Source organism: Spinacia oleracea, chromosome 2 (genome assembly GCF_020520425.1).
Source record: "Spinacia oleracea cultivar Varoflay chromosome 2, BTI_SOV_V1, whole genome shotgun sequence".
NCBI lineage: Eukaryota > Viridiplantae > Streptophyta > Magnoliopsida > Caryophyllales > Amaranthaceae > Spinacia > Spinacia oleracea.
In genome coordinates, this window is record NC_079488.1 from 97,350,418 (window position 1) to 97,378,356 (window position 27,939).

Genomic DNA, 27,939 nt, shown 5'->3' on the forward strand with positions numbered 1-27,939 from the left:
ATTTAATCCAGTATTTGTTTTATTTAATTAATTTCAGGAGAGAGAAAAGAATGACACAGATTGATCTATCCATGACCATCCCTCAATTAGCGTCGTCAAATTGAAAGATTAAGGAAGACCCTGTTTTATTACCCCAGATCCCCAGAAAAAGACTTCCCCCTCATTCATTGAATTTCTCAAATTAATCCACCCCATTTCGAGAAGAGAGAAAATCAAACAAAACCCAGAAATCTTTTGTTCTTTTAGGTTCATTTTACACCCTTTTGAGGAGAGAGAACGTCACGGAGAGATGTCGGAAAATAAGCAAGGAGGGGGTTCACCGGGAGCGCCGGTAAGAAAGCTAATAAGTACATCGGCGACGAAAGCTACATCGTCGGTGTTACCCTATCAAACCCCAAGATTAAGGGACCATTATTTGATCGGGAAGAAATTGGGTCAAGGTCAATTTGGGACGACTTATTCATGTACAGAGAAATCAAGCGGAAATCTTTACGCTTGTAAATCAATCCCAAAAAGGAAACTTTTATGTAAGGAAGATTACGAGGATGTTTGGAGAGAGATTCAAATAATGCACCATTTGTCGGAACATCCAAATGTTGTTAGAATCAAAGGGACATATGAAGATTCAGTGTTTGTGCATTTGGTTATGGAATTGTGTGCAGGTGGTGAATTGTTTGATAGGATTGTTGCCAAAGGTCAATATAGTGAGAGACAAGCTGTTGAGTTGATTAAAACAATTGTTGGTGTTGTTCAGGCTTGTCATTCTCTTGGTGTTATGCATAGGGATCTTAAGCCTGAGAATTTTCTCTTTGATTCTCCTTCCGAGGATGCTAAGCTTCAAGCTACTGATTTTGGTCTTTCTGTCTTTTATAAGCCTGGTTTGTTTCTTCCTCTGATTTTTCGTGTTTTCAGTTTCTTTTGGGTTTGTGTCTTGAAATGATTAGTGTAATTGGTTGGTTTTGAATTACGATTTTGCATTTTTTGTTGTTGTTGTTGTTGTTGCAGGAAATGTGAGTTGAATTGTGATTATGTTTTGATTTGGTTCTTTACTTTGTAAATATGTTGTTTGGAGAAATGTGGGTTATAATGCAAATGTTCACTTTTTGACCTAGGGTCTTCGGTTTTTGATATTTTGAACCAACCCAAGTGCAATTTCTGTATTTTCTTGAATGTAGGTGTGTCAATGATTAGTATCAGAAAACTTGTTTCGGTGTTTCTAGTTGATGTCATCATTTATCGTGCAAAATCTAGTAATGTTTACCAGTATTCGATTGTATGAATGATTACCTTTTGCCAAATGCGAATTCTTAGTAAGTTTCCATAGCTCTTTTAGGATTTGGAGATAGCAGTTTAGGGACCATTATAAGTAATAAGCTTTGTATGTAAGTGAAAAGTGATATCACAATCATGGGGCAATTTGCTGTGAAATTACCTGGTGATAGAGTCAAGTAGGCTAATAAGATGTTTATGTTAAGTAAGTTTATCTTGAAAGGTGGTAACTGGTATACAAAGTACGTTAAGAAAACCTTTTACCAGAATAAGCTTGTTGACAATCCGATAAATTATGTCGTTAACATTCACCTGTTTCTGATATGCAGGCCAATATTTTAGTGATGTTGTTGGGAGCCCCTACTATGTTGCACCTGAGGTGTTGTGCAAGCGCTATGGACCTGAAATAGATGTTTGGAGTGCTGGTGTCATTCTCTACATTTTATTAAGTGGTGTTCCGCCATTTTGGGCTGGTAAATTTTTAAATTAGCATCTTTGCAGTTGGAGCAATAAGATGTCATTTCTCCTTCTACGAGAAGCCCATAATAATTTTATATCATTAACCTCCTCTGCAGAAACCGAGTCCGGAATCTTCAGACAGATTCTCCATGGGAAGCTAGACTTTGAATCTGATCCATGGCCAAATATTTCAGATAGTGCAAAGGATCTGATCCGTAAAATGCTTGAGAGAGACCCAAGGAGGCGAATAACAGCTTATGAAGCTCTATGTGAGTCATATTTCTGAAAATAGTTATGACAAGAAAATGTTTTTAACTTCTCTGAGAGTCATATTTTCTGCATTTTTGTCCTGCAGGTCACCCATGGATTTTGGATGACACTGTTGCGCCCGATAAACCTTTGGACTCTGCTGTTTTATCACGTCTGAAACATTTTTCTGCAATGAACAAAGTCAAGAAGATGGCTTTACATGTATGCTTTTATCACTTTACTTTATTGAGCTATGTGATTGTTAATCAGTTAGGTGATTACCCTTTTTTTAGTCTGTCTCTGAAAGAATCAAATTGCAACACATTCTGTATTGTATTTCTTGGTAATAATGTCCATTTGATGCGGCACTGTGCAAATGACTTATCAGGAGGGAAATCGGTGAACGTTACACATTTTCTGCTTGTTTAATGTGATATCTTGGTCTGATTCGTTCTCTTCTGTCCTGTAAACATTATGTGGACCACAAGCAAACAGAGTAACAATGTGATTTGAAAATAGTGGATCTGCAGCTCTTTTCCTGCATGCATGGCAAAGAGCATGTTCTTCAATATCCTGTATTTTACTTATTGTATCAAATTTATGTCCAAAACTTCTTGCAGGTAATAGCAGAAAGTCTTTCAGAAGAAGAAATTGGTGGTTTGAAAGAGTTGTTCAAGATGATTGACACCGATAACAGTGGAACCATAACTTTTGAAGAATTGAAAGTTGGGCTGAAAAAGGTGGGGTCGGAAATGATGGAGTCGGACATCAAAGCTCTTATGGACGCTGTAAGTTCACATTTCTGAGCATATTTGACGTTTGAAGGCTTGAGATCTCTATTATTTTTCTTCTGATGTCTTTACCTTATGATTGCATCTCATAGGCTGATATTGACAACAGTGGAACCATTGACTATGGTGAATTCCTTGCTGCCACCCTTCACGTGAATAAAATGGAGAGGGAGGAGAACTTAATAGCAGCTTTTAAATATTTTGATAAAGATGGTAGTGGTTATATTACAATTGATGAGCTTCAACAGGCCTGCAAAGAATTTGGTCTAGGTGAAGGTCATCTCGATGAAACAATCAAGGAAATTGACCTGGATAATGTGAGTTTTCTGTCTCTCGCTATCACTCTCCTTTTGTTTTTATTTCCAATGACCGTAAATATTTCATTGTATTTCTGTTTGATTATTTTCTATCCGACCATTGTTAAATGTTGTATGACATATACATGGCCACATTTACAGTCTGAAAGCCTTTTTCTGATGTATGAGGTTTGTAGTATTTATGAATAATATTTTTGTACATGTTTTTGATATGAAGTCTTGATGAATTGTGGCGTTATCTACTCTAGAAATAGTAGTCTCGTGTAAAACTGACACGGCACACAGCAAAAGTTCTCCCCTGGGCCTCTGTTTCAAAAGAATTATTGGACATACTTTGCTCTTTTAATCAAACTTTGTCTACAATGATCTTTAAAAAATTTCATTGTCACGTAGTAAAAACTGTGGAATGACAATTGATGAATATACGTCTTGAGATAGAATTTTAAAATGCAATTTGCAGATTGTAGTAATTTTGAGAAATTTCGGGTCAAAAGTTAGCGAGGTTTACCATTAAAGGAGAATATAGCATTATATTTTGAGAATTTTAGATGAAGATAGAAGCAGTTTTCTCAGTCGTCTTTTTTATGTAAAGAAAGTGCCAAAGTGGAGCACTAACTCTGTATATATGGCACAGCGTGTTACATAGATTCTGATAGCTCTGACATTTAACTCTTAATCTGGCTTCATCCTTCTGTTTTCTATTTCTCCTCTATGTTGTCATTCAAAGTTTCCAGCCCTTCACTTGGCTTTGGCCTACCCTCAGTTGAGTGCTGTGAAGGAGTAAATTTTTTATTATTGACCTGTAGTTAGTGAAAGCTGCAAAGCAAATTAGCACGGGAGTCAAGGAGTCGCTTCTAACTAGAATTCTTTTTGCGCTTTTAGTGACTGATAGCTTTTCATCAAATTTACTGATGTTGAACACTTCTATTTACACTTTCTGACTGAGGCTCTGTTCTCTTCACCTTATTTCAGGTCTGATAAGATAAGATAAAATAAGAGCCAATAAGATAAGATAAGATAAGTTCAGGGCCAATAAGATAAGATAAGATAAAATAAGATAAGTTCAGGGTCAATAAGATAAGATAAGATAAGTTCAGGGCCAATAAGATAAGATAAGATAAGATAAGATAAGATAAGGTGAAGTGAGGTAAATATTACATAAGGTAATACTATAAGTTTCAATAAGATAAGATAAGATAAGGGTCAATAAGATAAGATAAGATATGGGTCAATAAGTTCAGATAAGATAAGATAAGGGTTAATAAGATAAGATAAGGGTTAATAAGATAAGTTCAGGGCCAATAAGATAAGATAAGATAAGTCAAATTCAGGTGAAGAGAACACTACCTGAGGGGGTGTTCTCTTCGCCTGAACTTATCTGAATTGAACTAAAATTTTATGAACTTATTGGAACTGAATGTACATGATTGACCTGATAGGACCTGATCAAACTTGAGCTGAAACTTGTTGAACCCGGTTAGACTTGACAGCAAGAGAGTAAACTTGAGAGAATATGACCTGATTGGAACTTATTGATTTGATAGGACCTGCTTACAACTTATATGAAGTTATTAGATTTGAAACATAATTTTTTAAGGTGAAGAGAGCACACCATGAATTGAGTAACATAATGGAAACTTTTGTGTTAGCCTCTCATAGTTTTGAAATTAGCTTAGGCATTGTAAATAATACCAGTAGTGCTATAACGCCCCTAAATATCCCGTAAGCCCTCCCTTTTCTTCATCATTGCAGAAATATGCCACTCCCATATAATTTACTCTTTATCTGTTTGGTTCAACTTTTCAGCATTTCAGACTCATCTACAACTTTAGCGATGTGGATTACCAATGCATTTATGAATTTGTTTGAATTTGACAGGATGGGCGTATTGATTTTGGGGAGTTTGCTGCAATGATGAAGAAAGGTGACTCTGGAGATGGTGGAAGAACTATGAGGGGGAATTTGAATTTCAACTTGGCTGAAGCATTGGGAGTGAAAGACCCGGCTTCAGATTCTAGCTGAATGAATAATCTGCTGTATAGCTATGAAGGGTAATCACTCACTGGCAATAATGCAGCTGCTGATCTTTTGAACGAACCTTCACTTCCGAGTTGCGCGCTTTACATAGATTATAATGATAAGATGAATCCAATTTTGAGATTTTGATGATGGGAAAGCTTCCATTTACCTTAGAAGATGAATGTAGTAGAGTAGTGGACAAAGACATAACTTCATTACTTGTAAAAGAATGATGTTTAAGTTAATACTAAGTTGGCCAAGATATCCTTGATGCCTCGTTTTTGTGAGCCAATGCGTCATTCATTATGTTGTATATTTATCTTTATCTATTTCATGGACGGATACACTTTTTACCGTTAGCTAAAACTTGTTTTAATTGCGAGAGAAGTGACTTCAGTTCACAATTCTGGAAAAAAAAAAGGAGGGTTGGGCTAGAAAACAAGGTAGAAATGGAACTTTGCTAGATCATTCAGGACCTACACCAAAGTCACAATTGTCCCATATATAATGTCTAATACACTGTTTGGAACAATTATGTAGATTTCAGGGACATGGCTCTCAAAATCCCAAAATTTTGGAAAATGTATTGGTAGATCATATAAGGTTGTTTGGAACCATAAACTCTCACTAAGAAATCACTTAAAGGGTCGTAATAACCTTGATTCCTTATTGAGGAGTTTATAAATAGTTCTAGTCACAAGTTTATGACTAATCTTCACATTAAGCCTTCCAAATATCAAAACCAATATACCCTAAAGGCCCGTTTGGTAATCGGTCATAAATTATGTCAATGAGAATAAATCTAAGTGTTATTTGACAAGAAAAATAACATTGTAATGTCCATGATAATGAAACTTTATATCAACCTTAGTGTTTTTCTTCATAAATTTGCATTCCCTCCCAATGTCACTCCCTAAATGGTAATGGTTGTTAATGGAAATTTATGGAGAAAAAAAGATAATTTGAGTGAACTAACATTACCATGAGAATGAATATTGATTTTCCTTACAAATTTACACACAATTTTTGGTCGATTTCTGAATGTTTTTCTGAAACTTAGGCGAGACTACGAGGGTATGAATGCCTAGGGTCATAGAAGAAGGTTCAAAACCGTTCAGAACCTAATTGTTGTCTTCTAATGCCCTGAAATTAGATGTTTTTATTTCATAAATTGGTTGGATGGTTGGTCAAAGAGTTACAAGAAATGATCCTAACCATTAACAATAACCACAGATTGACAAATTTATACTCAATTAGCACATCTAGTTAGTACTCCTTCTGTCTCTAATTTTTTACCCCATACATTATAGTGCTTTATCATTATAACCCGATCGAATAACATAATATAACCCAATTATTAACCAACCTGAACTTAAATCGGGTTACAAATTTATACTCGAGTGGCACTTCTAGTTCTAGTTACCAATCCAAATGGACAAATGGTATTATGGTACATAACCCAAATGGTATTATCCAACCTGAACAAGTCGAACAACCCGTTTAACAAAAACTCGAGGGGCTAAAGTTGTCATTTGAGCCAAACCGGATAGGATAGAGTGATAAACCCCCGACTCCAGCAACAAGAGCTAAAAGGAACACCTCTTCTTCCTCCTCTCTATCTCTCTCACAGAGTTTAGAGCTCAACTAAAAATGGCGTCTGCAACTTTAGCATTCTCTTGTTCCTCACTCTGTGCAACACTGAAACTTCCTCAAAATCTAAACCCACTTCTTTTGAATGTTCCACCTCTCTCTAAACCCTTTTCCGGCGTAGTTTCACCGCCCTCTCTATCTCGGCTGTCTCTTCTCCCCGTCGCCGCCAAACGACGCCGATTTCAGGAAATTCCAGAAGAGTTGAAGGCGGAATTTGAAGAATTCCAAAGGCCCCCCAACCAAAAGCCCCAATTATCTGATGTTCTGCCAGACGATTTCCAGGCTCCTGAGCCTGGTACCCCTGAATACAACGATATTATCAACCAATTCCTTCCCAAAAAAGGCCCTCCTCCTCCCCGTGAAGAGATTTTTGCTGTTGTTGTGGTGAGTTTTTGTTCAATTTTTATTTTTGTTCTTCATTTTATGTGGTACCCAAATGATTACTTCGATATTTTATTTTGTTTATTGTGCAAATTCATATGGTTTATTGAATTAGAGTAAAAAAAATTGCGATTTTGATGTGTTATGGTCTGTTGTTGTATGTTTTGTTCATCATCAGATTGGTTCTAGACAGTACATTGTCATTCCTGGAAGATGGATTTACACCCAGAGGCTCAAAGGTGCTACTGTCAATGATAAGGTAAGGTTTGATATGAGTGTCATTATTTTATTCGAGAAGGGCCAGACCGCCTTTCCAAATTACTTACTACTATTATTTACCCAATTGAATCTCTTGGTCTTAGACATCCTTTACTTGCTGATGCAATTGTTGGTGGTTTGAATTGGTGTGTTCTTCTAGGCTTGTGTAAGGTAGTGTGGCTTAGTTTAAGAACCCGGAAATAAAAGAATTGGGTGTTGTAATCTGCTCTAGCCTTATGTCGAGTGTGACTGCTTTGATGATGTTTTTTTGCAAAGTAAAATTGTGTAAGCTCCTGGATCCAAGTGTACAAATCTGATAAAACATAACGTGTGATGGTGATTTATGAGATTGGTAGTAGAATGCAACCAAAACTAAAACTTTTTGTGGAGCTTTTATCTTATTTTGATGTTTGTGTTTGTCGGAAGTAGGCTGCTTGTGTCTCTGATGTTGACAAACGAGTTGGGTGCAGGTTCTTGTGCTGTATCTGAGCAAAAAAAAGATAGACCACAATTAGTTGTGTCTGGTGTTAGTCTTCCGTGTTTCATTCTTTCATATGAGAGAGCAAACTATGCTGCAATTGCTTAACAATTAATTTCCTAATACACATGGAGCTGAGCTACTAAGTAGTTTTCTGTAGATTTCACTATGTTGTATCGATTAGGGTTGGCTACTTGGCTGTATCTTCTCTTTCAAGCCAAAGGGGACCGAACAAATCTGTTTCCTTTGCCTTTTTCTAACTATTGCTTGCTAGGATATGAAAGAGATCTTACAATGTTTAATAGTACTGTAGCATTAAAAGTTTGATGGTACTGATGTGACCGTAAATCCGTAATGGATAGTTTCTTTCTTGAGTGTATTTCTCAAGCAAAGTCATAGCAGATAGCTACATTGCAGATTGTTCTAAACAAAGTTTTGCTAGTGGAAACTAAATCTAGCACCTATATAGGAACGTCCATCATCACAAATGCTGGATTACAAATTTGATGAGTGTAAGCGTGTAGCATGTGATGGTGATTTATGAGGTCATGTCTGCTTTTGAAATGGAACCAAAACTAAAACTTGTTTCGATTGTTATAATAATGTCTGCTTTTGCAATTGTCCCTTAATGTTTCTAGGTTTGTGTTCGTCGTGAATAAGTAGGCTGTTTGTATCTCTGAGGTTGATGAACAAGTTGGGTGAAGGTTCTTGTTTTGTCTCTGAGGTCAAGATGATAACCACAATTAGTTGTGTTTGTTTTCGTCTTTTTCGGTTGGGGAGGTGGGGGGGGGGGGGGGGGGGGGGGGGGGTTGTGGTTCTTCAGTGTGTTGATATTAGAGGGAGAATTCTGCTGCAATTGCTGAAGAATTAATTTCCTACTACACATGGAGCTTAACTAGTAAATAGTGTTATGTAGGTTTCTCTATGTTCTAGCAATCTGGGTCGGCTATATCTTCCTTTTCAAGACTCATGGCCCAAGATAATAGAAAAAAGGAGTCTGGACAAAGCTGTTACCTAAAAGCATTAAAAGTTTGATGGTACGGATGTGACCAGAATGGATAATTTCTTTCTTGTGTGCATTTCTCGAGCAAAGTCATAGCAGATAGCTAGTGTGTTATGTAACTTATGCTGGTTGTTTAATTGTTTGGTGCGATTCTAAGCTCCCTTCAGTTGCTTATTGTATTCCCTGCTTGGTTTTGTAACTATTGGCCACTATTGAAATCTGCTTTGCCTCGTGACTTTCTTACTTAGTGTGTTCTTAGATTGCTCCTAGTTTCCTACATCATCAACTATTGATTTACTATTAACTTTCTAATTAGTTCAATCAAGAGTCTTCTAAAGCTTAAGTTCACTATGTTGCAGATTGTTCTGAACAAAGTTTTGCTAGTGGGAACTAAAGCTAGCACCTACATAGGAACACCTATCGTCACAAATGCTGCAGTACATGCTGTTGTAGAAGAACAGGTAGCTTAATATCATCTTTTGAGTCCCCACTTTCGTCTCCTATAAAATCATGTCTTCATCCATTTTAGCTATGCTGTTGTTGCTGTAGTTGCTGGATGACAAGGTTATCGTCTTCAAGTATAAGAAGAAGAAGAACTATAGACGAAATATTGGTCATAGACAGGTATAGAAGTTGTTTCCTACTTGACTGAAACGTCAGTTATAAGCATTCTCTTATGATTATTTTACATTTTGGGTTGTGTATGCAGCCCATCACCCGTATAAAGATAACAGGAATCACTGGTTATGAAGATTACCCAGCTTCTACACTAGAAGCAGAGGTAGAGGCAAAGGAAGAGGCAGAGGCAGAGGCAGAGGCAGTTCCAGTTTAAGTTGAACAACAAATCTGCAACTTTATACCCTTTTTTTTTTTCCGGTTCTGTCAGTAGGGTTTTTGATTCATACAGCTTCATCTTTTTGCCAAAGTTAGGCTGTTTGTAAGATGTAATTTGATAGGATTGATATTCAAAGAATTATGATTGACCAGAGCTTGGTGTATGTAGTATTTCTCCAACAGAAGGAGCAATGTTGTAAATTAATTATCTGAAGATGCAGCTTCATGTTAATGGACAGATATAGGGTTACTGCATGCCATCAACTTAAAAAGGACTTCAAAACAAAGTCCATCACATCCACATGCAAAACATATTGCTCGATCTATTATTACGGTTCATTGATGTTTCTCTTTGTGTAGCTTCTGGTTTCTCCTTTTGCTTCTCTGAATCAGAGCCACAGGAGGTTTTCAGTTGACCTTGCTCCACACTTTCGTCTATGTTTTCAATTTTTCATCCTCATCCTTATCCTCAATATATATGAGTCGTTCTACCTCTTCCTCAACCTCCCCCTCTGTTGAGTTGTCCTCACAATCTATCTCATATATTTTGTAGCTTGCCCTTTCCTTTTCCGAGCCTTGAAACAAAAATCATCCCTGGCCCTTCTTCATTGTCATCTTTATCTTCTTCTTCTTCTTCTTCTTGTGAGTCGCTCTCACAGCCATTTTTGTCAATCTCATCTGAAACCTACTGCCTGGGTTTCCAATTTTGTGTCAGTGTGTCACCCATCTCTTTAGCTCCAAAAGGGTACAATCATTTTCTGTGCTTCGAGAAGAGGAAGTTTCTATGTCAAAAAAAAAAGAAAGAGAAGAGGAAGTTTGTGGAATGATGCGTGCAATATTGATCTTTGCAGATTATTTTCCTTTCATGGTTTGGGTTGATAAAATGAGCGGAGTTTGACGTGAACTTGAGAGAACTCTTAGGGAGTCAGATCAGGAAATTATCCGTCAGCATCTTGACTCGCGAAGGCAGATATCAGAGAAACAACAGAACATTGAAATCGATGTTCTACTTCATCTTCGCGAGCAACACGTTGATCTTACGTTGTATCATATCAAAGTAGTGCTAATGGTAATGTCCGATCTCTTAATCTCTTATACCACTTTCATGTTTACTTGGAGATAACTTAAGGAAGCTATATGCATGCTCATTGCAAAAGATTGTTAAAACTTGGCAATGTCTGTTGTTGATAGTACATGTCTCTTGGTGGGATCCATGCTCAAAATTATGAGTGATTCAGTTAATCTTATGAATTATTGGATAGAAACAGCAACTGAAGTCATTAAACCTGAAGCATCGTCGTGTCACTCTTGTGGAGAGACTATTAGACGTGCCAGAATACCCGACACATAGTTGATACTATTTGGAGCAGGGCGAAGAGGTTGTCCAGGTTGGTTGCTAGGAGCTACAAGGCCTACAACCATTGAACTAGCACTTCCCAATTTACTGTGTTTTTTTTTTTTATTGGGAATTGTCTGCTTATAAGTTATATCAAGAGGGAAGGATATTGATATGGATGTCTTGCCTAACATCATTGGCTCTTGAGTGGTTATTGAGGGGCTCTTGAGTGAGGTTGACTACACCAGCAGCTTTTTTATCCATGCCCAGGGGTATGATAGTATTTTCACTCAATGCGTTGAAAAGTCAAACAAAGTATCGACAACAATGACAATATTTTTATGCAAACGATAACAATACTTTAACACTTCGTATACATACTTTTACTCATTCATTTAAGTAGTCCCTTTACTTTTTTCTATTTAATTTCATTTCCTTTTTTTTGTTGATCGTGACAGTATTTTAATACAACAACGATAATATATTAAGTGTTAAGTGTTTTTAGAAATGAATTCTTAAGTATGTCTTGTAGGGAGATAATAATAGAGAGAGAGTAGATAGCCCTCCAATAGCTCTTTTGAAAAGTCAACCAATATACATGCTCTAATATGAATCGGCAATATGATGGCTAAATCCAAGCCTAGGAAGTGAGGAGCTGAGGAAGTATAGTATAATACTGTAGAAGTGAGGAGCTGAGGAAGTATAATACTTCCTCTGTTCTTATTTACATGACACAATTGGATTTATGACACTATTCACACAAGCTCCTTTGATTTCACTTTGTGATTTACGTTTAAGAAAAAACGTAATCGTGTGGGGTCTTATTAGATTCATCTCAATAAATATTTTTTAAATATCAACTTTTTATAATGTTTTCTTATCCATAATTTGAGATATTAACGTTTGAAATTTTGCATTGACACTCCTTAGTTACTTACCACTTTCCATAATTCGCTAATAATATTCATCGGTTGAAAAAACAGAAATGGGAATGCCTTTCAGATTAAAAAAGGTACAAACCCAATTTCTTCCAAGAATCAGGTGCCACTTCTCACGGCGCAATGTTAATTAGCACTAAACAATTAAATTAAAATCCGATGACTAAGAAAGAACCTAGCGTTCCTCTTCCTCACTTTTCCTTGTTGTTTGAATGGGAAAAATGAATTGTCAACAGGTCCAAAGGCCTACATAGTACACCTCTACACATTTAGACAAAATTTCCTCTTTTTTAAGCGGGAAATTGAATTTCAACATCTTCACTTACGCGCCTTCCCTCTTGACCCTTTAGGGCGACCACGACCTCTTCCACTGCTTTTAGTCTCAGCTGGACTTTTGGTGCTACTCCTCCCACGACCTCTACCTCCAGCTTTGCCACCTCGTTGTCTCCCATTTTCCACCTCTTCATCACTTTCACCATCACTGCCATCATCACTTCCTTGGTCGTCTTCTTCTGAGTCAGACAACTCCTTTGACTTCTTTCTCTTCTTGGAATTGTCATTGGGGCTTTTCTTTGTAGTTATCTTAGCAGAAGCTACGGGCGCACTGTCCTCAGTAACTACATAGTTCGATAAGGGTATTGTAGTTCAGAAATATGTCAATTACTTGCAGCACAAGTAAATGAATCAAGGGCTAGAGATGTTTTTACTGCATACCTTCTCCAGATGCTTTTCCGTCATGGACATCAAGCTGTTACAAACCAAATATGTTAAAAACTGGCACCACTTCTTACACTTAACATAAACTTGCATCAGAGGGAACAGTTAGCAGAAATGAAGCTTGGAAATTTAAAACAAACAACGGAAAAGAAGCTTGAAAAAATTGGCTTCCATAGAAACATACATCCCAGAAAAACATTCAGTATTAAAATGTTTTTCTTTGAGCGAAACACGGCCTAAAAAGTTCAGGATACTAAAAGTCAAATGAATCATCCCTAACCAATAGGAGAGTGCTATACTGCTATTATCTAAGAGGGAACAAGACGCTAGCAACCAATTACCCATCATTTTCATTTTATTTTTTTTCCTCTTTGGTAAAGTTAACTTAACCCTTGGAAAACATAGTAAAACAATCGGTTACAGTGTAAAGGTAACTACATGCCTGATGCCTCTGCTCTCATAAAGGACAACAAGCACCTACCTGATCAAGACGATCACACATATCTGTTCGATCAACCACAACCATGGCATGTGCAAATCCACATGCAACACTGTAAACGAAATAATTTGGCGTTACATAATGCTCCAAGGTGCATTGCAAGATAATATAACTGAATAACTGATGAGTTATACTCTATAAACTCAACCTGATAACATGCATGCCCTCAATCATATCCACCTTCTTGGGATTAGCTGAAGATCTAGAAAAAAGAGAAGGCAGATGAGCAATCTCCATAGCATAAAGAATAATTAGAATTGTAATACACAAGAAGAAACGAGGTTTACTTCTGCCCATTGGGTCCATAACCCAATTCTCCATTCTGTGCGTGGCCCCAACTAATACATGATGAATCGGCACCAACAAAATGGAACATATGCCCAGAATTCATACATCGCAAATTCCAGCCACTGCAAGTATCATATATAACATAGTGATATACCAATACATTTTAAAAAAAAAACACTAAACTTTCAAGAGATGCGAGAATCCGCAGCCCATATTTAATAAACACCTATAATATGATGGAATCCAATGGAAGGTTTCTAAAAAATAAAGCTGCATGTTCCAACCAGACAAAAAGATAAAGGCAAGTGCAGCACAAAAGTACAAAAGGGAGGTTATACACCAAGAAAAAATTTGAAGTTCACAAACTCAAATCTCTGAAGTTTCCCTCCTACACTTGAAGAAAATGTAGAGAGAAAAAATACCACACGTGGCAAAAAAAAAAAAAAAAAAAAAACCAAAAAGAACAGATGTTGTGTTGATTCGTGCACAAAAGAAAAGATCACTAAAAATACTAGTGAAATAAGGTTTGGTTAACCTTTTAGCTATAGCTTGAATCATTACACCGGAAAAATAAAAATCCAAGGAAACTAGAAACTTTGCATTTCAGGAATTTAAGCTGAAGATGGAGTGCACAATCCCTATCAAAGTTGTCCACTATTAATGCCAAAATAACATTTTGATGGGTAAATTTTTTTAGTCACTAATTCTCCTGCAACAATATAACATTCGATGAATTCAAAGTAACAGAAACAAATTCTTTTGGAAAATGACTAATAAGGTAAAGGTGAAGTCCTATTTCCCCTACAACGTTAGGCTCAGGGTAAATTGATGTTTTTCCACAAAACAGTTGTGGATTCAGCTCCTGCTAATATGCAGGTTTTTGTTGATATAAAAGAACATGAAATCATGTCTAACTCACAATGGAGCCGAGCTTAGATGTTTAGCCAAAATGGTTGTAAAAGGCTAGTTGCATAAATAAGTTGTTTACATTTGACAATATGATAATTAAGAAAAATAATTCTCATTCTATTCTCAAATTACAAAAGAAAAAGCAAATCCGACAAAATAATCATGGACGGACTACCTTAGATCCATAAGAGGCTTTGGATACATCCAATCGTCGCCTGTGTTCTTCATTTTTCCCCACATGTATAATTGCCCACCAGCTGAAAAACAGAAGAATAAATAACAGAAAAACTAATCAAAAGAAAACTCGAAGCACTTGACCTAGAAGCCCTTGAATTCCACAAGGAGTGCAAACAAGTGCGTGCAAATAATGTTCAACTTCAAAGCTTAGCCTTCATGATGATTTCTCATACTCCAAACTTTTTACAAGCAATCAATCACATTATTAATGATACTAGGTATTTCCCTCTAGCTAAAGTACTAAACATACAGTGAGACGACAAAAGAGGGAATAAGCATTGAACTCAGCTAAAGGGTGAATCGGAACCATACCAGCAGTACATGCTGAATTCATACCACCTGCTGAAACTATTGCATTTGAAGGTAGAACATTATGCCTTGTAAAAACATCTATACGGCGAGGAGCCCACTCATCCTTCTGTTCCCGATGTCCCAATCTAATATAGATTAGCAATTTCTTCAACACACATTCAACAGATTCCATATAGAGAGCCAGATACTCAAGAGATTAAGACCGGACAGAACACAAACAATCATTGGTTTACACAACATAGAATACAGACCTTCCATAGCCACCATAGCCCCAGCTGCAAAAAATTACACAAACCATTAGAAGCCACAAGACGCACTGCGGTACATAAATACAGAAGGACAAATGGTATGGTTGTATACAAGTAAGGTAGGCCACAAAAGCTGAACAATTGGAGATACTCACGTGTATACATAGCCATTGGAATCCACCGCAACTGCGCCACAGAAGAGCAAGTAAGTAAAATACAATACACCCAAAGCAGAGCAAGGATCAATTGTATAAAGTACATCTCAATTTACCAGTGTGATTCGTCCCACAAGCAACTTTAACAATTGTCTCTCCAGAGAAAGAGGCTATTGCTTTTGGACGTGGTTGAGGCTCATAAGCAAGCCTTACAGAGCTATCCTTTGTATTGTACTGTAAGGACAAATTGCAAATATATCAGACAGAGAAAAAGCAATGCACTTTATGAGCACAGAAAAAGCAATGCACATTGCACTACAATGAATCAGCAGAGGAAAAGGAAACTGATACGAAAAGACGTTACAAAAACATGCATGATTTCACATCTGAGTATTTAGGCTTTTCAGTATCATGTTCAGTTTTTGGTTTTCAGTTTTTAGATTTGATATTTCCAAAACTTAAACAAAACTAGAACCCTTATAAAGTTATACTCCGTAAGTTATAAGACTTATAACCAATGTATAAAAAGGCTCAAGGGTCACCAAGGTGATTTGGAGTTCCCAGCGCCTTAGGCGAGCCTCGGTGCGCTTCATTAAGTGAGGCGCCCTAATAAAAAGTAAAATATATTGTGAAAAATGGTGTGCGTCTCGGGGGGTGCGCCTTGGTTCCCCTTAGGTGAGCCTCATCAAAATCGCCTCGCCCATACCACAAAAGGCGCTGGCTCCAAATGCCTTGCGCCTCAGGCACACCTTTTTATACACTGCTTATAACTATGTTGTTCATGGGCTCTGTTTTAACTCTTTAGAAACTATACATTCAAAAAAGAAAAAGAATTGTTTAGAATATATCAAATGCTTATACTTCTCCCAAAAAAAACAAAAAAAATCAAATGTGTATGATAATCAAATCTAATGAGATAAAATTGACTTTCAATTGCCCTAGACAGAATTTCAATCATGTAGTAAAATTTACCAAGATATCTCCATCCTTATTTCACCATGAACCGCCACAAGTACAACAACCTTCTCCTCTCCACCACCGCCGCCACGCATCTTCATTTTCTCCCACTACTTACAAACAAAACTCGAAATGTTCTTCTCTTCCTCCCAGTTCAAAAATTAATTGAGCCTTATCATATCATTTTTGGAGCTCCTTCTCCTATTGAGGATTACTCGTTTGCTAGACAACATTGTATTTCAATCGGGATTCTTTTTTTATGGTTTATTTTATGAGATTAAGTTATAATTGAGGATAACCCATTTGCTAAGTTGCTTTAGTTTTAATGGCCGATCTTGACATACTTCCTCAAAACTAGATTTTACTTTCTCCATCAGAAATTGCACGTAAATTCAATAGCAAACAATTGTTATTGAAGTCTGGAAATTACAACTGTCCCCTCTTGAATTGTTTGGCAAATACCCCTCTTGAATTGTTGTTGTGAAGAGAAAGAAAGAAATGACAGAGGAGAAAGAAGATCTGAAGAGGGAGAGGAGGGAGGAGAGAGAAAATTAAAGTGACTGACAGGAGAGAGAAATGAACGGTGCATGTTTCTCAAAACGAAATGCATAAACCACTTTTAAAAGTGGTTTGCGCTTTTCTGTTTAAATTTAATGAAAACTGTTTTTTAAACACTTTCACCAAACAAGTTTTGTTTTATTTTTTAAAGAAAAAAGCGTAAAACTAAAAAACCACACTCATCTCGAACAGACCCTTAAGTACCGCAAGTGATCAACAAGCCAAGCGTTGTTATTTAGCTAGCCACAAGTGCTCAAAAGGCCAAGCGTTGTTATAACTTGTAATAGGCGCCTAAGTGGGAGGGAAACGTCATGAGTCTCATAAAATTAAAATAGAAATAGCTTATTGTTGTCACCCCATCAACACAACTCTAATATCATACAGATTCTATTTTAATAAATATAAATAAACACGAAATATTCAACAATCAAGAATAAGGATTTTCATGCTCCCAGCAAATTTACTTGTTAATATCCTTTTGCATCCACTCCTATAATGTCACTCATCTACAAAAGTTACCCAAAGTATGTAGAAATATGTGTAGTTTCTTCTATTTCCAAGTACATTGTAAATGCTACAAATATTTGCACTAACAAGTACACATATACCCACATGTGAAACCTAGAATTACATAGAATAAAGGACAAGCCAGAAACACACAAGTATATTGAACGACAATCGAGTCAATGAGTTGAAAGTTGAACAAGAACACTCATTTCAAATATTTGATTCCAAAAGTTTTGAACCGATAGGAACTAGGAAACTTCAAAAAAATAAAAGTATACCTCATTGTCAGTTCCATGACCAAGTTGACCATATTGAGGAAGACCAGCCGTTCTATGGAAAAATAAATAAGAACCATCAGTAGACTTGCATGGAAATAAACAATTGTTGGTACCTTCCAAATTCTATAAAAAAAATATAACACAAATCATACAATATAGAAGCTCCTTCAACAGAAGATAACCATGCAGTGAATTCCCCACCACAAGCAACTGCCTTGACTTCAGATACAAGGCAACGTACAGGAGAAGACTCGACTTCTGAAAAGGAGAAAAATACAAATTAGAAGAGCAGATGCACAAAGATACACGCGCAAGCCATAGAAAATTGCAGAATTCATATTTGAAAAACATCTCCAACTCTCCATGCAGAGTTTCAAAGATATATAGCTTAGACAACTACTGCTACATGAGAAAAAACTTTTTTACCCAACCGCAAGTCAAAACATTCCACTAATATACACTAGGAAATTGGACAAGCCAATTTTTTTATAACAATAATACTGTGCATTGGAACTTGTGGAAAAAACTGATTCCAAAGTGAGTGAGCAGGATTACATCACAAAATATATATACTACAACCACTAACATGGTCTACTTCCTAACTGAACTATCAAACAACTATGTAAAAATACTCTGCCCGTTGCCCCATTACAATCTTGACTCTGTTTGAACTTTGACAAATTTACCATGCTCCTGATCAGCCAGATAATGATCTATTCCTCTCCTGTTCAACAACATCAAGTGGTTTTTCTTTCTCTGGTGGTTTGAAATTAGTATCCACAATAAATGAATGACAAATGTGACCAGGTAACAGCAAGGAGGCAGGTGCCAGGTGGGGAGGTGATGAAGAAGAGCGCCATGAGACAATCAGAGACCTAGGTCAACAAAGAAAGAGGATGGCTGTGGCTATGGTGGAGGATGATAGCCAGAGTCATGCCATGATCAACGATAACGGCAGTGGCTGAATAGAGTTGCCGCAAGTCAACCACTGCATCGCTTCCCATTAGTGGCCACACAACCACCACTACCTCTGGGAATCATACACCGCAGTAAACTTCAAGAATGTATTCCCAATAAATCCTTCCTATTGATAATTGCACAATGCATAATTTTAAGTTCCAGAAGAACGTGATTGGCACAGGCCATGTGAGGCTTGACTGCTTGTACACCCTTACCTATGCTTCCTATTTGATCTGATACAGAAGGTCATCCATTGACATTCTAATAATAAACTCAAATGAAGCATTGTTCTAAAACCTCACCAGCTTGTCCTCCAAGAGTAAGCTGGCCACGGTGTGATATCTCAGCCTTAATGGTAAATTTGAATAGAAAAGTTATTCATCACAAGGGACTATATGATTGCAGTCCCTCGTGCGCTTGGTATCATTTGCTTACACCATGAAATTAGAAGCAAAAAAAACCACCTTTCCCCTTTGGAGCAATTTAATACTCCCTCTGTCCTAAATTGTATGCAACATTCTCATTTGGCACAATTTCAAATAGAATGAAAAAAGTAGAGAGAGAACAGTTAATGAGTGTCTCTGGGGTGAAGGAGTCTAACTTAAGAGAAAATGTATAGTGAATTGGCTTACCTAAATTGTATACTAAACTTGGAATTCCCGAGAAAAGAATATGTGGCAACTAAATTTGTGACAGAGGGAATAATCTACAGCACACAAAATGGAATGAAATTTATCAATTTCCTTGAAGTGCAAAAAAGTTTATCCATAACACACGGCTCTTCCAAATAGATCACAAACAGAAGGAAAAAAAAAGGTAAAAGACCTTATAACTTCCATCATCACCTGCTCTGAAGAAGTGGTTAAAAAGGGCACACCTCAAGCACTGTTGGCCAAGGACTTAAAAAGGAGTGACCTAATTGAACTAAGGCGCACTGGTTTATTGCGTCTGAATTATGTTTTAACGCAGATAATCATCCTTGAGAATGGTGCCACGCCTCCCCATAGAGCGGATTGGTCCTTTTCGAACACTGCACTGAAGACAACTCCAAGGACTCCATCTAAACCCCCCATGAAGTACCCAATTATTAGTTCCACAAAAACAAAATTATTAAGTCTTCCAAGAGAGACCTGAAAAAACACTTATTATACAGGAGCGAATGGTTTGCTTTCACAACTGGCAATACCCACCCAGACACAAACCTGTAGAATCACTATCCCTTCACTCACCATAACAAATCATAATAACAAAAACAAGAAAATAGATCAAACCCATAAGTATGTAAAACTGTGACAGTTAAGATTTAACAATATAATGACTGAGATACCTCACGAGTCACAACTTTCAGGTTGCAATCTCATAAACAAATAAAACAATCACTCAATTAAAAAAATCAACGCCTTCCTGACATAAGAAATGAATAGACAATACAATAGACAATCCCGTTCAATTTGCTGAGAATAAAAGCAATGTTCACATTCAGACAACTTTATAGATCTCTCACAACTAACAGAAACATATCAACTTGTACAGATCATAAATATCGATGACTGGCATTGCCTACATGAATAACTTGATGAAACTTGCCTACAGGAACGTGTAGATCCTTTTTAAGTGTCACAGAGCATACAGGCGCCAGTGAGAAGCAAACACCATCATGTGAGATAGAATCATCACACAAAGTAGTATTCAACAGTCGCTGGTTGTGACTTAAGGCACAAAATAGCTTATATTTTCCACATTAAACGAAAGCACATACAGGTTAAAAGTCAACATGATGATCAAGGCAAACCCAAAACGCTAGATTGCAGGAAAAATCAGACAAAATCAAGGATAGGTCTCCAAAACCATGTTGGCAAAGCCACAAAGGTTTAAAGAGCCAAGAAGGACCAATGTATACTTATCCCAATGACCTAAACTGAAGTGGAGCCACAATCAATTGCTGATTAATTTCACAATTAAATGAAAGTTTGTGGGGGGAAATCAATTATATCTGTTCACACTACAGAAAAGAACCCTTCTTTCAAGCAGCAGTAATAACAGAAAATAAACCTTGAACTTCATATCCAGCTATCCAACACCTACAAAAGTTCCTTGATTATTAAATGCACAATGAATCCTACCATTTCTAAGTGAACCAGTTCCCAGTTGTCCATGTTTGTTCCAACCAAAGGCAAAGGCTTGTCCATCATCAGTCATGACTACTGTATGTGACTTCCCAGAGTCTGCTTTCACTATTTTATGCCTGCCAGAAAACCACAAGATCCTCAATTCCTCACAGACTACGTGTTAACAGAAAAGAGAATAAAAGTGGAACAGGGTTCAGTTATAGAAAGACAAGTCCACTAGGGAGGACAATGGCAGAACTAGAAAAACAAATTTAAAATTTTCACTGGAAGGAAAAGGTAAACCTAAATAGAATTTCAAACTTTTCAAACCTATTAAGGAAAGTTTGCAAAATTCCTTGATATTTTTTCCTGATTTGTGTGTCAGTGATTATTTGAAACTTGAAAGATATGAACTTTTTTTAAAAAAAATGAACAAAAAGATTTAACATAGAGGTCACCAACAACAGCATCTATGAGCCTAGACACCAACAATGAATTACACAAAACATACTTAGAGAGTTCAGATATGACGGTGGGCCTGTCCCGTTGCAGAGTATCTCCATGTCCCAACTGTCCCCTCTGAAATAACAACAACACTTTCATCAAAAACACCTAACCCAAAAATTCAGATAAAAACCTTAAACCTCCAAAATTACAAACTCATACCTCATTTCGTCCCCATGTATAGCACCGACCATCAACATCCAATGCCACGCAATGACATGAAACTGCATGAACATTATTCAACATGATAGTAAAGCAATTGCTACACAATCATAAACTCACCAGATATAATATAACAGACACACTTCATACGTAGTATAAGTTAGGGGGTTGGGGTGAAGCACCCAATATTTCTAATGAACACACTAACCAAAACCTCTTAAAGAGCATAGCACATTAAAGTTTACACAAACCAAAACCTCTTAAAGAGCATAGCACATTAAAGTTTACACAAACCCACCAGTAAAAATCTGCAACATATCTAACGGACCATTTGCAACGAAATTCACCAAATCCATGTCTTAAAACAAAAAAGAGTCATACAAATCCACCAGTAAATTTCCACAATCGACCTTTCTGATTATCATAAACATAACAAAATCCCAATTCAACGCACAAGCAAAAAATCCACATAAACCAGAAACTCTAATGATCCCAGCATATAATCCCACTTCAAATAAAATCCAACTCCCCTAAATTAAGCAAGCTCCCTTAAAAAGCCTGCAGGAACTAAATACTCACCACAACCGGAGGCAACGAAGCGAATGTCAATTCCGACAAGAGGGCGAAGACGGTTAAGCGAATACAAATTGCCTTCAACCCCAGTTTTCTTCCTACCAACAGTGTCCCAATTAGTAGAACCACAAAACAGCAACTCTCCTCCTTTCACCTCCTCTTCCTCACATTTATTCTCATCTTTCACCTCTGCCATTTAGCTGAAATCAAAAGCAAAACCTAAGAATGAAACTTACATACAACAAAGAAGATTTGAAAATTACATACACACACTGAAATGTTAAAAAAGAACAACGGATCTAACGGCTACTAACCGTTGGGGTTGAAAAGAGTGAAGGGTAGGAACTAAAATGGCGGGAAATGGGGTAAAAGGGGTAATTGTAGAGAAATCGGCGATTAGGGTTTAGTTATGCCCTAGATCAGAGAAAGAAGAAGAAGTATGGTGGTTCAGATAAAATAGAAAGAAGGAATTGGGGGAAACGAGAAAGTATATAAAGGAGGAGTGAAAAAGCGGGGATTGGGTGTTGGGAGTTCCAAGAGAAACAGAAACATTTCTTTTCTTTTTCCTTTTTCTTTGCATAATTAAGGAGGATAAAGCATTTTGTTAGTACTCCGTACTATAGTAGGAGACTGTGAGTTCAAACTCAAAGGGTCGGTTCATTTTGAAGGTTTTTCTAAAATACTTCCTCCGTTCTTCAAGCTCCTTTGACTTCATTTTGTGATTTATATTTAAGAAAAAACATAGTCGTCTGGGGTCTTATTAGATTCGTCTCAATAAATATTTTTTAAATATCAACTTTTTATAATTTTTTTTTATCCATAATTGGAGAAATTAACGTTTGAAACCATGCATTGGGAAACGTGCCTAAATAATTGTGTTATTTAAAAAAGAACAGAGGGAGTAGGTGATAATAAAAAAAACGGTAATTATATCAGCATTATTTGAAATTTGAGCGAGTTTTGAAATAGGGTTTTTTATTCGACGATCTCATTCGTTAAAAACGCCCGCATATTTTACGTAAAAAGAAGATTTTATCCTCCCTCCCCCTTCACCCCTCCCCTGGCCATTGCTACTGACCTCCCGTCAAGTCTCATCGTCTCCGCATTTCTCCTTCCAAGTCTCATCGCCGTCGTCGCCTCGTTGCTCTATTCACCGTCGTCGTCACCTCGTTGGTATGTTCTCCTTCCAAAAAAAGGTACTATATAAAAATATAAAAAAATTAACCGCTAGGACTAGAAGAAAACAGACACGCGGAGAGGAGGATGAGAAGATTTTGCGGTGAAAGAGACGCCGTAAAACAAAGACGCATGAGGATTGAGGAGGAGAGACGACGGAAAACAGGGAGTCCGATTAAATTTATTTATTTTTCTGCTCAAGCCCTGTTGCCGCCCAAAAAGGGCGACCCAGACCATGGCCCAGTCGCTCAAAAATAGCGGTTCCGACTATAGCCCAGCCGCTCAGAAATAGCGGTTGCGACCATTACGGACAATCTTGCGCGGCTGAGCCATTGTCGTCGCCGCTAATTCTAAGCGGTGTACTATGGTATTGTCCGCCTTCTTTTGGCGGCACTCTTATTTTATTTTATTTTTTAAAATGTTTGATTTAAATTAACGTTAGCGGAGACACATAGAGGAGGAGGAGAAGATTTAGCGGAGACGCTGGAATACAGAGACGCAAGAGGAGGGGAGACGCAGGAAAACAGAGACGTCGATTAATTTATTTATTTTTATTCTGCTCAAGCCCTGTTGCCGCCCAAAGAAGGCAACCCAGACCATGGCCCAACTGCAGATCTTGCGCGGCTGAGCCATGGTCGTTGACGCTAATTCCGAGCGGCTGTACCACGGTATTGGTCGCCTTCTTTAGGCGGCACTCTTATTTTTTGTTTAAAAAAAATTGTTTGATTTAAATTAATGTCAACAGTCGTTTTTCCCTAAATTAGAAAAGAAATACATTACTTAATTTCGTAATACATTTAAATTTTTGGGAATTTCAATTATTATTTCAATTGTTAATATTATTATTATTATTACTATTATTTATTACTCCGTATTATTATTTTTATTTTTATTATTATCATTGTTTGTGTTAGTATTACTATTATTATTATTATTATTATTATTATTATTATTATTATTATTATTATATTATTATTATTATTATTATGATTATTATTATTATTATTATTATACCATTATTGGATAGAATTTAATAAGGGCAAAAGCGTCTTTTCATGTAAAGAAACGCGAGCGATTTTAGTGTACGCGGACGTCGAATAGTACACTTGAACTATCCCCCGTATATAATTAATTGGTGCGCTTTCCATAACCGATCGCATTTTATTAATTGGTGTGCTTTTCAATTATGGAAATCCCCCCCCCCCCCCAATTTTATAATTTTCTTCTTACCCCAAAGATCTCACTAGCAACATTTTCTTGTCTTTCTTTCCTTTAAATACTTTAATATGTTCATTATTGTTCACTATCGTTTATTGTTTATTCTCCATTTACCTTATTTACATCTTATTTTAATCAACTCGATCACGTGCCCTCATCAAACTATGTGCCGATCAAAGTGCGTCAATTATTTTCCATATAGAGGGAGTACAAAATAATGGTTATTGGTGGTTTTTTGCATCTAAGTGGAAATGTGGAATAGGACCACCAATATAGGGTTTGATCAAAAGGTAAGTAGTTTGATGCCACCTAAGAAAAGTCCCGGGTTCGAGTTTCACCAAGAGGATCATGTTTAAATAGTAACGAAAATTTTCCATATACTTGGGGATAATTTTTTCGACAGTTAGGATATAATTGTTACTTTGTTAGACATTGTTACGTGACTATTCTTTCCAAATTTCATACAAATTAACGTCGAGTGAATTTCTTCCTACTACTCATATTTCAGTATAAGGCTAACACTTTGACTTTCTAGAAAAATAAGTTCAGATAAGATCAAAATAAGTTTTTAAGGGCTCGTTCGGTATCATAGCTAGTTTTCAGTTTTTTGTTTTTAGAAACTCAAAACTGATTTCCGTTTTATTATTATGTGTTTTCAAAACCAAAATAAAACTACTTTGAAATATGAAGTCAATGTACAGTTTTAAAAAATACCTTCGTAAATTAATAGCACTCTGTACAAGTGTACAACACTTTGGATCTCGAGTGGGTATTATCAAATTTCAAAAACAAAAGTAAATTTTGGATCACTATTACTTCTCCGAGTTCTCTCCTCTCAAGTCTTTCAACTCCACCTCCATTTCTCATTGTTATACCTTCAAACATAAATAAAAAAGCAAATTATTTCCCAACATTAAAAGTCCATATATTAGTCCATATTACTAAATCCAAAAGAAAAAGCACATAAATACTTCATTTGACAGTGCTTTTCTTCCTCTTCTTTTAGATATTTTTCCTCTGCAAATCAGGCTAAAGGCCACAAAACCAAAATATAAATGGGTACAAGAAACTCGTCTTCGGTAATTCAATTAGAGTTGGGCAAATTTAATTTTGGGTAGAATGAAATTAGAGGATTCAAAAGAAGCAGCAAAGTAGTCAAAAGGCATGAGTTTCCGCAGCGAAAGTGTCGGTCGGTGGTGGAAAGCGGCGGAGATACCGGAGGTATCCGATTAAACGGTAGTCGTTCAACCATTAAGGCGGTGACAGGGGCAGGTTTGTGGTTCCTAGTTGAATCGGTGACAGAGGCAGTCAGTGTCAGTTTATTAAATCGACAAATATGAAACCACTTTTTGTGGTTGCAAGTTTTCCGTTGCGGTTTGGTTAAAATTATATGGAATTTGTTTTTTTCAACGTTTTTAACGAACATGTTTGGTTTTATATTTCTAAAAAACGCAACGGAAAACAGGAAACAAAATCATCTCCGAACGACCCCTAAAATGTTTTAAAAAGGCGGTCTTAGAAATATAAAAACACGTGTGTAAATTGTTTGGGCCTTGCTGTTACATGGTATCAGGCACCAGCATGACGATTTTAGAATTTGTTTCTTTTTTGCAAGCGAGTGAGCGCTCATAACATTATTCAGCTCATAAGTTCAACTATTTGTATTATATTGTAACTAATTTACGTATGAATTTAACTATTCAGCTTATATAAGTGCAAGTATTTGTATTATACCTTAACTAATCAATAATAATAACCTAACTATTCAGCTTATATAAGTGCAATTATTTATATTATACCTTAACTAATCCCTCAAAAAAACTAATCCGTATAATAACGTAACTATTCGGCTCATAAATGCGACTATTTGTACTCCCTCTGTTCTTGAATGTTAGTCCTATTTTCGTATTGAGTTATTTTTATTTGTTTGTCCCTTTTGGATTTTTTCCTTATTTGTCCTACACTTATCCCCATTATACCCTTGTAAATATCCAAATAACCCACTTGTTTACTCTCAAGTAAAGCTTTATCCCTATTATACCCCTTAATTATTTATCTCTCTTACCCACAAGAGTTAAATTCATGTGACAAGTATACTTAAATTGAATTGTCTTAGATTCCAAAAGGAACAAACATTCAAGAACGGAGGGAGTATTTATTTTAACTAATGTAGATAATAGCTTAACTATCCGGCTCATAAGTGCAACTACTTGTATTATACTTTAACTCATTTAGATAATAGCTTAACTATCCGGCTCATAAGTGCAACTACTTGTATCATACTTTAACTAATTTATATAAAAACTTAACTATTTCGCATAGTGCAACTATTTATATAATAGATTAACTATACGGCTAATAAGTGCAACTATTTGTATCATACTTTAACTAATTTATAAAACAACTTAACTATTTAAGTGCAATTATTTGTACTAATTCTCGTATGTGACCAACCACACCATAAACTTAATGGTGTGACATGTTCACGTTTGTAAATAAGACCAACGCGTTTTAAAGCTCATTAATGGAGATTAATGAAGCCCAATACAACAATTTTGGTTTGGGCGAAATTTGAAGCCAAAAAACTAACTGCTCCCACTTCTTTTGACTAGTAAGTAGTAACCGTCCACCCACTTCTCATTTATTATCATTTCCTCTTCTTTTAATCGCTAAATGCCTGTTTACTCTTTCTTCTTCTTCTTCTTCTTCTTCTTCTTCTTCTCTCTCTCTCTCTCTCTCTCTTCTTCTCTCTCTCTCTCTCTCTCTCTCTCTCTCTCTCTCTTCTTCTTCTTTTCTCTTCGTCATTTTCTTTAGCTTCTTCTTCTTCTTCTTCTTCTTCTCATCTCCATTTTCATTTTCATTTTCATTTTCGATTTCAATATAATGGTCCATTTTCATATATTTTCTACTTATTTGTTGTTTTTCATCATCATCCTCTACAATCTTAGTTAAGTTTAGATTTACTGATGATGGTGAGACAATTCATGTTCCAACTGGCGATGAACAACCACTTTCCGTGTGTCGTTCTTGGTGTGTCTTTTAGTATTCAATTATTGATTGATATTTTTGAAAACTAATCAATTATGTGTATTAACTTTGTATTCACACTATAGTTTCATATGCACTCGATACGTGCATGACTTCAGCGTGAATCTATATATAAATTTAAAATTTGTGATATTACAACTAATTGTTCACAAAGTTTGTCTAAAGAAAAATTAATTAGACATCATCTCATGAATCAAACCTCTAAATAGTGAAACAATGTAATACTCATGCCCTTATGTGAGGAAAAATATAAATTGTAGTACTACAGTGAAAAAATCACACATATAAAATATTTTTCTCTTTTTATTTTGCTCGCAATATTTTGTCGAACCACGTGCACTTTTTTGCCCAATCGATTAATTTGCAGTACACATAACTAACACTATAGAAATGATCTAGATTAAATCATTAATTTACTTCGTGTAGTAGCACCCACGAAAAGCTTTGGTTCCAGAGGTGGAGAATTCTTTTTCCCCGAGTCAATTACATTTATTAAGCTACATAAACATGAACAAGCCTCTGTCATTAGAAGAAGACCACCTT

General features: G+C 36.3%; 3 protein-coding genes across 3 annotated transcripts; 2 read left to right on the forward strand and 1 right to left on the reverse strand.

Moving 5' to 3' along the window:
• Nucleotides 1–5,391, forward strand: LOC110802931 (calcium-dependent protein kinase 11). Its single transcript, XM_022008386.2, has 7 exons — nt 1–878; nt 1,599–1,742; nt 1,845–1,997; nt 2,084–2,199; nt 2,598–2,765; nt 2,861–3,085; nt 4,964–5,391. Exons 1-7 carry the CDS (start codon nt 290–292, stop codon nt 5,105–5,107), a joined length of 1,539 nt encoding a protein of 512 aa, XP_021864078.1. The 5' UTR covers nt 1–289; the 3' UTR covers nt 5,108–5,391.
• Nucleotides 5,392–6,537: 1,146 nt separating this feature from the next.
• LOC110802938 (50S ribosomal protein L21, chloroplastic-like) lies at nt 6,538–9,989 on the forward strand. The gene is made up of 5 exons (NM_001426481.1): nt 6,538–7,138; nt 7,314–7,394; nt 9,234–9,335; nt 9,424–9,498; nt 9,584–9,989. The coding sequence occupies exons 1-5, from the start codon at nt 6,755–6,757 to the stop codon at nt 9,704–9,706; spliced, it is 765 nt and encodes a 254-aa protein (NP_001413410.1). The 5' UTR covers nt 6,538–6,754; the 3' UTR covers nt 9,707–9,989.
• Nucleotides 9,990–12,015: 2,026 nt separating this feature from the next.
• Nucleotides 12,016–22,469, reverse strand: LOC110802930 (uncharacterized). The gene is made up of 17 exons (XM_022008385.2): nt 22,269–22,469; nt 21,961–22,154; nt 21,382–21,443; nt 21,227–21,294; nt 20,731–20,852; nt 17,800–17,905; nt 17,648–17,699; nt 15,464–15,581; nt 15,348–15,378; nt 15,196–15,219; nt 14,945–15,069; nt 14,571–14,652; nt 13,486–13,608; nt 13,347–13,400; nt 13,181–13,250; nt 12,697–12,730; nt 12,016–12,599 (listed from the first exon to the last, which is right to left on the reverse strand). Exons 2-17 carry the CDS (start codon nt 22,148–22,150, stop codon nt 12,301–12,303), a joined length of 1,560 nt encoding a protein of 519 aa, XP_021864077.1. The 5' UTR covers nt 22,151–22,154; nt 22,269–22,469; the 3' UTR covers nt 12,016–12,300.
• Nucleotides 22,470–27,939: the final 5,470 nt, after the last annotated feature.